The sequence below is a fragment of the Oncorhynchus nerka genome, linkage group LG5 (genome assembly GCF_034236695.1).
Source record: "Oncorhynchus nerka isolate Pitt River linkage group LG5, Oner_Uvic_2.0, whole genome shotgun sequence".
Classification (NCBI taxonomy): Eukaryota; Metazoa; Chordata; class Actinopteri; order Salmoniformes; family Salmonidae; genus Oncorhynchus; species Oncorhynchus nerka.
Window position 1 is genome coordinate 22,394,616 of NC_088400.1, and position 11,257 is coordinate 22,405,872.

General features: G+C 45.0%; 1 protein-coding gene across 1 annotated transcript in view; it reads right to left on the reverse strand.

Annotated features, from left to right (window-relative positions):
• Positions 1-11,257, reverse strand: part of gpc3 (glypican 3) — a 566,197-nt gene that overhangs the window by 304,607 nt on the left and 250,333 nt on the right. Inside the window, exon 6 of the mRNA XM_065018217.1 lies at positions 6,611-6,719. Coding sequence (XP_064874289.1) covers positions 6,611-6,719 — 109 coding nt within the window. The remainder of the gene's footprint in view (positions 1-6,610; positions 6,720-11,257) is intronic.

The following is an 11,257-nucleotide window of genomic DNA, read 5'->3' on the forward strand; positions in this document are numbered from 1 at the left end:
ACAATGACCCTAAGCACACAGTCAAGACAATGCAGGAGTGACTTCGGGACAAGTCTCTGAATGTCCTTGAGTGGCCCAGCCAGAGCCCGGACATGAACCTGATCAAACATCTCTGGAGAGACCTTGACAGAGCTGAGAGGATCTGCAGAGAAGAATGGGAGAAACACCTCAAATACAAGTGGGCAAAGCTTGTAGCGTCATACCGAAGGCTGTGATCGCTGCCAAAGGTGCTTCAACAAAGTACTGAGTAAAGGGTCTTGAATACTTATGTAAATGAGATATTTCCGTTTTTTACTTTGAATACACTTGCAAAAATGTATAAAAACCTGTTGTTACTTTTTCATTATGGAGTATTGTGTGTAGACTGATAAGAAAATAAAACAATTTAATCAATTTAAGAACAAGGCTGTAACGTAACAGAATGTGGAAAAAGTCAAGAGGTCTGAATAATTTCCAAATGCACTTTATGTAACTCATAATTTGAAGATGTTGGTAACACGTTTAGTAAAAGTGAAAATGCCCTCGACGCCAGTGTGCCCTGGACGAACAACACGTGTACCAATATATCCTCCAAACACCGGCTTCTCTGGCATTATCATTTCAGTGTACACTTGCTGTACCTATGTCTATCATTCACTTTGTGTGTGTGTGTGTAAAGTAAATAGAAAGAGGATTTGAAGAAGCAGAGATTTGAGAGAGAGAGACAGGACTGAGGGTAGGGGGGTGGGGGAGCACTGAAATCTCACAACCAAAAATCTATCCTCTCCTCAGGGGAGGGACTAAGTGTGCATGAGGTAATGCAGAGAAAAGTAATTGAGAAAATTACAGCGTCTCCCTGAGGTGGATCTCCCCCCCACTCCCAAACCCTCCCCTTTGAGGGGCTTGAGCTGGGGAAGAGAGGGGGCACAGTTCCTCCTTACATGTCCTTTCCCAGTTTGTTTGAACAGGAGAGAGATACAGTAATCCATTGAGACAGGCCTTCAGCACACAAGCACTAGCCCCTCTGATCGACGCAATCGCACGCACGCACGCGCACACACACACACACACACACACACACACACACACACACACACACACACACACACACACACACACACACACACACACACACACACACACACACACACACACACACAGAGGGAAGCTGACCTGACCTGGGCTCCCTGTAGAAGCAGAGGGGGGTTCAGTCCTGCATGTCAACAGCCAGAACCTTACAACAACAACCAGGGGGAACACAGATCTCATTGGCTGATACAACCAACTAGCTACTGAGTCAGACTGGGAGGTATGGGCGGGCACCTGTTAGCACCCTCGGCTCCCTCTGAGGTGGGTTGTCATAGAAACGGAGGAGCAGTTGGTATGTAGGGGGCCTTGATGACAGACAGCAGAGCCTTAGTCAGTGTGATGATGGTAGAGCTGGTCCTGTTGCCCGTCACAAAAACTTTGATCCCCACACTGTCAGAATAGTCCAGGTAGCAGTGACCTAAATGATCGTAAGGTGTTGTGCAAAAATTTAGCAATGTGCAATATATATATATTTTTTAATCGGTATGTTAGAATGTCTATCCAATAGTAATGTGTTTCTATGAGCAATGTTTTTAATTCTGTGTTGTAACATGTTTCCATGTCCTGATGTCTCTATGTCTTGATGTCTCTATGTCCTGATGTCTCTATGTCCTGATGTCTCTATGTCTTGATGTCTCTATGTCCTGATGTCTCTATGTGCTGATGTGTCCATGTCCTGATGTCTCTATGACCTGATGTCCCATGATGTCTCTATGTCCTGATGTGTCCATGTCCTGATGTCTCTATGTCCTGATGTGTCCATGTCCTGATGTTTCCATGTCCCTATGTCCTGATGTCCCTATGTCCTGATATCTCTATGTCCGGATGTTTCTATGCTCTGATGTCTCTATATCCTGATGTCTCTATGTACTGATGTCTTTATGACCTGATGTCTCTATGTCCTGATATCTCTATGTGCTGATGTCTCTATGTCATGATGTCTTTATGACCTGATGTCTCTATATCCTGATGTCTCTATGTTTTGATGTATCCATGTCCTGATGTCTCTATGTCTTTATGACCTGATGTCTCTATATCCTGATGTCTCTATGTTTTGATGTATCCATGTCCTGATATCTCTATGTGCTGATGTCTCTATGTCCTGATGTTTCTATGCTCTGATGTCTCTATGTACTGATGTCTCTATGTCCTGATGTATCCATGTCCTGATGTCTCTATGTCCTGATGTCTCTATGTCCTGATGTTTCCATGTCCTGATGTCTCTTTGTCCTGATGTTTATATGTCCTGATGTCTCTATGTCCCGATGCATCTATGTCCTGATGTATCCATGTCCTGATGTCTCTATGTCCTGATGTCTCTATGTCTTGATGTCTCTATGTCCTGATGCATCTATGTCCTGATGTATCCATGTCCTGATGTCTCTATGTCCTGACGTCTCTATGTGCTGATGTCTCTATGTATTGATGTCTCTATGCTCTGATGTCTCTATGTGCTGATGTCTCTATGTGCTTATGTCTCTATGTGCTGATGTCTCTATGTGCTGATGTCCCTTGATGTCTCTATATCCTGATGTCTCTATGTCCTGATGTATCCATGTCCTGATGTCTCTATGTCCTGATGTCTCTATGTGCTGATGTCTCTATGTATTGATGTCTCTATGCTCTGATGTCTCTATGTGCTGATGTCTCTATGTGCTTATGTCTCTATGTGCTGATGTCTCTATGTGCTGATGTCCCCTGATGTCTCTATATCCTGATGTCTCTATGTTTTGATGTATCCATGTCCTGATGTCTCTATGTACTGATGTCTCTATGTCCTGATGTCTCTATGTCCTGATGTTTCCATGTTCTGATGTCTCTATGTCCTGATGTTTCCATGTCCTGATGCCTCTATGCCCTGACGTCTCTATGCCCTGATGTCTCTATGCCCTGATGTCTCTATGTACTGATGTCTCTATGTGCTGATGTCTCTATGTCCTGATGTCTTTATGACCTGATGTCTCTATGTCCTGATATCTCTATGTCCTGATGTCTCTATACCCTGATGTCTCTATGTACTGATGTCTCTATGTGCTGATGTCTCTATGTCCTGATGTCTTTATGACCTGATGTCTCTATGTCCTGATATCTCTATGTGCTGATGTCTCGATCTCCTGATGTTTCTATGCTCTGATGTCTCTATATCCTGATGTCTCTATGTTTTGATGTATCCATGTCCTGATGTCTCTATGTACTGATGTCTCTATGTCCTGATGTATCCATGTCCTGATGTATCCATGTCCTGATGCCTCTATGTCCTGATGTCTCTATGTCCTGATGTTTCCATGTCCTGATGTCTCTTTGTCCTGATGTTTATATGTCCTTATGTCTCTATGTCCCGATGCATCTATGTCCTGATGTATCCATATCCTGATGTCTTTATGTCCTGATGTCTCTATGTCCTGATGTCTCTATGTCCCGATGTTTCTATGTCCCGATGTCTCTATGTCCTGATGCATCTATGTCCTGATGTATCCATGTCCTGATGTCTCTATGTCCTGATGTCTCTATGTGCTGATGTCTCTATGTATTGATGTCTCTATGCTCTGATGTGCCGATGTCTCTATGTGTTGATGTCTCTATGTGCTGATGTCCCCTGATGTCTCGATGTACTGATGTCCCCTGATGTCTCTATGTACTGATGTCTCTATGTACTGATGTCCCCTGATGTCTCTATGTACTGATGTCCCCTGATGTCTCTATGCTCTGATGTCTCTATGTGCTGATGTCTATATGTACTGATGTCTCTATGTACTGATGTCTCTATGTGCTGATGTCTCTATGGGCTGATGTCTCTATGTCCTGATGTCTTTATGACCTGATGTCTCTATGTCCTGATATCTCTATGTCCTGATGTCTCTATACCCTGATGTCTCTATGTACTGATGTCTCTATGTGCTGATGTCTCTATGTCCTGATGTCTTTATGACCTGATGTCTCTATGTCCTGATATCTCTATGTGCTGATGTCTCTATCTCCTGATGTTTCCATGTCCTGATGTCTCTTTGTCCTGATGTTTATATGTCCTTATGTCTCTATGTCCCGATGCATCTATGTCCTGATATATCCATATCCTGATGTCTTTATGTCCTGATGTCTCTATGTCCCGATGTCTCTATGTCCCGATGTCTCTATGTCCTGATGCATCTATGTCCTGATGTATCCATGTCCTGATGTCTCTATGTCCTGATGTCTCTATGTGCTGATGTCTCTATGTATTGATGTCTCTATGCTCTGATGTGCCGATGTCTCTATGTGTTGATGTCTCTATGTGCTGATGTCCCCTGATGTCTCGATGTACTGATGTCCCCTGATGTCTCTATGTACTGATGTCTCTATGTACTGATGTCCCCTGATGTCTCTATGCTCTGATGTCTCTATGTACTGATGTCTATATGTACTGATGTCTCTATGTACTGATGTCTCTATGTGCTGATGTCTCTATGGGCTGATGTCTCTATGACCTGATGTCCCCTGATGTCTCTATGTGCTGATGTCCCCTGATGTCTCTATGTACTGATGTCTCTATGTACTGATGTCTCTATGTGCTGATGTTTCTATGTGCTGGTGTCTCTATGTGCTGATGTCTCTATGTGCTGATGTCTCTATGTCCTGATGCATCCATGTCCTGATGTCTCTATGTCCTGATGTTTCTATGTACTGATGTCTCTATGTACTGATGTCTCTATGTGCTGATGTCTCTATGTGCTGATGTTTCTATGTGCTGGTGTCTCTATGTGCTGATGTCTCTATGTGCTGATGTCTCTATGTCCTGATGTTTCTATGTACTGATATCTCTATGTACTGATGTCTCTATGTGCTGATGTCTCTATGACCTGATGTCCCCTGATGTCTCTATGTACTGATGTCTCTATGTTCTGATGTCTCTATGTCCTGATGTCACCTGATGTCTCTATGTTCTGATGTCTCTATGTCCTGATGTCCCCTGATGTCTCTATGTGCGTATGTCTCTATGTCATGATGTCCCCTGATGTCTCTATGTGCGTATGTCTCTATGTCATGATGTCCCCTGATGTATCTATGTCCTGATGTCCCCTGATGTATATATGTCCTGGTGTCTCTATGTCTTAATGTCTCTATGTCATGGTGTGCCCTGATGACTATATGCCCTGATATCTCTATGTGCTGATGTCTCTATGTACTGATGTCTCTATGTCCTGATGTCTCTATGCCCTGATATCTCTATGCCCTGATGTCTCTATGACCTGATGTCTCTATGTGCTGATGTCTCTATGACCTGATGTATCTATGACCTGATATCCCCTGATGTATCTATGTCCTGATGTCTCTATGACCTGATGTCTTTATGACCTGATGTCCCCTCATGTCTCTATGTTATGATGTCTCTAAGGCTACCCAAAACGTTTGACCCAAGTTAAACAATTTAGAGGCAATGCTACCAAATACTAATTGAGTGTATGTAAACTTCTGACCCACTGGGAATGTGATGAAAGAAATAAAAGCTGAAATAAATCATTCTCTCGACAATTATTCCGACATTTCACATTCTTAAAATAAAGTGGTGATCCTAACTGACCTAAAACAGGGAATTTTTACGAGGATTAAATGTCAGGATTTGTGAAAAACTGAGTTTAAATGTATTTGGCTAAGGTGTATGTAAACTTCCGGCCTCAACTGTAGCTGCAGAGTAACCTGTATTCCATATGGTTGGGTCAGAACCAGATAGTTCTACAGAGTAACCTGTATTCCATATGGCTGAGTCAGAACAAGGGGTAGGGGCTAGGCCCAGGGGTAGGGGCCAGGCTCAGGGGTAAGGGTCAGGCTCAGGGATAGGGGCCAGGCCCAGAGGTAAGGTCCAGGTTCAGGGGTAGGTGCCAGGCTCAGGGGGTAGGGGCTAGGCCCAGGGGTAGGGGTAGGGGCTAGGCTCAGGGGTAGGGGCCAGGCTCAGGGATAGGGGCCAGGCTCAGGGGTAGGGGCTAGGCCCAGGGGTAGGGGGTAGGGGCTAGGCTCAGGGGTAGGGGCCAGGCTCAGGGATAGGGGCCAGGCTCAGGGGTAGGGGCTAGGCCCAGGGGTAGGGACTAGGCTCAGGGGTAGGGGCTAGGCTCAGGGGTAGGGGCTAGGCCCAGGGGTAAGGGCCAGGCTCAGGGGTAGGGGCTAGGCTCAGGGGGTAGGGGCCAGGCTCAGGGGTAGAGGCTAGGCCCAGGGGTAGGGGCTAGGCCCAGGGGTAGGGGCCAGGCTCAGGGGTAGGGGCTAGGCTCAGGGGTAGGGGCAAGGCTCAGGGTTAGGGGCTAGGCTCAGGGGTAGGGGCTAAGCTCAGGGGTAGGGGCTATGCCCAGGGGTAGGGGCTAGGCCCAGGGGTAGGGGCCAGGCTCAGGGGTAGGGGCCAGGCTCAGGGGTAGGGGCTAGGCTCAGGGGTAGGGGCCACACATGTGCCCTCCATCAACAGCCTGTTTTGACTGACCTGAGCATAAACATATATGAAAGTACCCACAAACGCATAAACGCACACGCACACAAGCACGCACGCACACACGCACACACACACACACATGCAGACCACCTGGTTGATGTGTTTGAGTTTGTCGATGATCTGGGAGATGACTGGTTCAGGGGCTTTGATCTTAGGGTCAGGGCCATGAGGGTGAGAGCGCTTCACTGGGACAGGAAACCTGGAAAAGACAGAAAAAGAAAAGAAAATGTAAGTTTCATCAGATCCATTTTTGAAAAGCTGCGTTGTTCTGTTTGGTGTTAAATAAATCACATGAATGGTATAGTGAAAAGGACAAAAAGACTAGTGCCCAATATGAAGCTCTATCGCCATCTAGTGTTGATAAGACGAATAAAAGCTCTTCAGACAGGATTTTTAGCCATTTAGAAACAAATCACCAGTAACTCGAGGTGCATTCATAAGTCAATAATTGAATATTATGTGTAAGATAAGATGATGCATGTTCATACATCATATCCCCAATCTATCCTCCAATCAGTTTACTATGTAGAGTAGTGAGAACATTTCATTTGATTAGATAGCCTGAATCACAGAACGGAAAGCCCCAGTCCCAGAGGGATAAGATCCTGCAGAGGCGTAGTCAGAGGTAGATAGGTGGAGGAGGAAGAAAAATATCTTGGAACTCTTCCTCTGTGTTATATTGTACTGACAGAGCCCAGGTTGGAACTCTTCCTCTGTGTTATATTGTACTGAAGCAGCCCAGGTTGGAACTCTTCCTCTGTGTTATATTGTACTGACAGAGCCCAGGTTGGAACTCTTCCTCTGTGTTATATTGTACTGAAGCAGCCCAGGTTGGAACTCTTCCTCTGTGTTATATTGTACTGAAGCAGCCCAGGTTGGAACTCTTCCTCTGTGTTATATTGTACTGACAGAGCCCAGGTTGGAACTCTTCCTCTGTGTTATATTGTACTGAAGCAGCCCAGGTTGGAACTCTTCCTCTGTGTTATATTGTACTGACAGAGCCCAGGTTGGAACTCTTCCTCTGTGTTATATTGTACTGAAGCAGCCCAGGTTGGAACTCTTCCTCTGTGTTATATTGTACTGAAGCAGCCCAGGTTGGAACTCTTCCTCTGTGTTATATTGTACTGACAGAGCCCAGGTTGGAACTCTTCCTCTGTGTTATATTGTACTGACAGAGCCCAGGTTGGAACTCTTCCTCTGTGTTATATTGTACTGACAGAGCCCAGGTTGGAACTCTTCCTCTGTGTTATATTGTACTGACAGAGCCCAGGTTGGAACTCTTCCTCTGTGTTATATTGTACTGAAGCAGCCCAGGTTGGAACTCTTCCTCTGTGTTATATTGTACTGAAGCAGCCCAGGTTGGAACTCTTCCTCTGTGTTATATTGTACTGAAGCAGCCCAGGTTGGAACTCTTCCTCTGTGTTATATTGTACTGAAGCATTCTCCCAGGTGCTGTCGTGCTCTCTGCTACGCCTGGCTTTAACCCTTTATGAACCAAACTCTGATGCTATCAGCATGTCAACCTCGGAGAATGGCCCCACGCACGCAACCAGACAGGTGTGTTTACACAGCTGAATAGAAGAGGAACACCCCCCCCCAAAGGAATGAGAAACTGATTAAAGGATGACTGGCTCACACAGACCATCACGATAAGGGTGAAAATGATTGATGTTATCTTACAGTATATCCTCTCATAGAGAGCTGTCACGCATGCTCCCGCTCTCCCTTTCTGGCGCTCGAGGGCGCAAGGCTGCCCTTCATTACGCACACCTGTTACCATCACTATGCGCAGCAGCGCTCATTGGACGCACCTGGACTCCTTCCCGTTGTTGATTTCCCTGTCTATAACTGTCTGCTCCCCCGGTTGCTCCCTGTGTCTGCATCGTTACTTTGTCCTGTCTCCAGTTTCGATCCTCACAGAGAGAAATGGAAATGGCATCTTTTTTTTCTTCAGTTAACTGACTGATATTATCTCATAGAACAAAACGTATCAGATCTCCTAAGCATTTGTTAACCTTATTTTCGGCGTTTATCCCAAAACTCTAACCCTAACTCATCGAAATGGCTGAACAAACCAGAGGTAACTGAAAGAGATGGTTTGCTGAGAACAGGAAGGGAAAGAGATGGTTTGCTGAGAACAGGAAAGTCAAAAAGAGGTCAGAGGAAGAGGAAATGGAGTGTCTGAAGAAGCCAACAGCTGCAGGGAGGGGCGATGGCACAGTGTGAAGCCATGTGTCTATGACACACCCCCTCTCCTCCACCCCCCTCTCCCAACCCTCCTCTCCCCTCCCCACTCCTCTCCTCCCTGCTCCATCATACATCAGCTCCTCATTAACACGGTGCCACCTAACTCGTACTTTTCATTAAACCCTTAATTACATTTCCACCGTTATTTATCCTTCTAATCACATTAATAATAGATACATGTGATATACTACCAGCAGATAGAGGACATACTTTTGTATTTTTAGTGTATGTGGACAACCCCTCAAATGAGTGGATTCGGCTATTTCAGCCACACCCATTGCTGACAGGTGTATAAAATCGAGCACACAGCCATGCAATCTCCATATAAAACATTGGCAGTAGAATGGCCTTACTGAAGAGCTCAGTGACTCTCAACGTGGCACCGTCATAGGATGCCACCTTTCCAATGAGTCAAGTGCTGTTATTGTGAAGTGGAAATGTCTAGGAGCAACAACGGCTCAGCCGTGAAGTGGTAGGCCACACAAGCTCACAGAACGGGACCGCCGAGTGCTGAAACATGTAGCGTGTAAAAATGGTCTGTCCTCAGTTGCAACACCCACTACCAAGTTCCAAACCGCCTCTGGAAGCAACGTCAGCACAAGAACTGTTCGTCGGGAGCTTCATGAAATGGGTTTCCATGGCCGACGTGTAAAGCTTGCCGCCATTGGACTCTCGATCATTAGAAACACGTTCTTTGGAGTGATGAATCACGCTTCACCGTCTGACGGACGAATCTGAGTTTGGCGGATGCCAGGAGAACGCTACCTGCCCCAAAGCATAGTGCCAACTGTAAGGTTTGTTCAAGGAGGAATAATGGTCTGGGGCTGTTCTTCATGGTTCTGGCTAGGTCCTTTGGTTCCGGTGAAGGGAAATCTTAACACTACAGCATACAATGACATTCTAGACAATTCAGTGCTTCCAACTTTGTGGCAACAATTTTGGCATGACAATGTCCTTGTGCACAAAGAGAGATCCATACAGAAATGGTTTGTGGAGATCAGTGGGGAAGAACTTGACTGGCCTGTAGAGAGCCCTTACCTCAACCCCATCAACACCTTTGGGATGAATTGGAACGCAGACTGTGAGCAAGGCCTAATCACCCAACATCAGTGCCCGACCTCACTAATGCTTTTGTGGCTGAATGCTGCGGGGACTTGCTTCCAATGTTCCAACATCTAGTGGAAAGCCTTCCCAGAGTGGAGGCTGTTATAGCAGCAAAGGGGGGACCAACTAAATATTAACGCCCTTTATTTTGGAATGAGATGTTGGACGAGCATTTGGTCGTGTAGTGTACTTTTGGTAGTGCAGGTCATGATAGGCTGATGACGGCTAGTGATTAGATGTTAATAGCTATGATACATGCTATGGGCTAGGAGCTGCATCTCAGTGTTGCATAATGACACACAAAGAGCAAAGTGTGAATGAAGTGGTGGAAAATAAATATGATTTATTTAGATATGGACACTACTTGAATATGACATTAGATTACTAAGAAAAAAGTGGTATGTTTATTTTCAGTGCTGTGAGTTTGCCCACATCCTTTTGTGTGGTGTGAGGAGGCACCCTGTGTGTTTAAAAATATATTTGAGATAATGTTAAGGTGTCATTCCTCTGATCTTGGATACAGGTGACACGCAAGACGCGTCTGATAACGAGAGACACATTTAGCTCTGACCTCGATGTCTCTACAGAATTATGTGAGAGGCATTCTGAGCTCGAGATGAATCTACCCTGTGTAAAAGCTATGTTAAGGTAAGCCCTTTTGGTATAAACTGGATGAGAAGATTTGAAGATAGGACTTGTAGTTGTCACACGCTTCATTAACAACAGGTGTAGACTAACAGAGAAATGCTTACGGGCCCTTCCCAACAATGCAGATAGAGAAAATAGAGAAATAATAGAAAAGTAAAACTAAATAATAAAAGTAAAAGTAATAGTAAATACACAATGAGTAACAATAACTTGGAAAAATACAAGGGGTAACAGTACCGAGTGAATGTGCAGGGGTACGAGGTCACTGAGGTAGATACAGTCTGCTGACAGGACATTGATAGTTGGAAATATATATAGCCTGCCCTACTCTGAGAGGACATTGACAGTTGGAAATATTGTCTTCTCTCATAGAGGACATTGACAGTTGGAAATATTGTCTTCTCTCATAGAGGACATTGACAATTGGAAATATAGTCTTCTCTCAGAGAGGACATTGACAGTTGGAAATATAGTCTTCTCTCAGAGAGGACATTGACAGTTGAAAATATAGTCTTCTCTCAGAGAGGACATTGACAGTTGGAAATATAGTCTTCTCTCAGAGAGGACATTGACAGTTGGAAATATAGTCTTCTCTCGGAGAGGACATTGACAGTTGGAAATATAGTCTTCTCTCAGAGAGAACATTGACAGTTGGAAATATAGTCTTCTCTCAGAGAGGACATTGACAGTTGGAAATATAGTCTTCTCTCAGAGAGGACATTGACAGTTGGAAATATA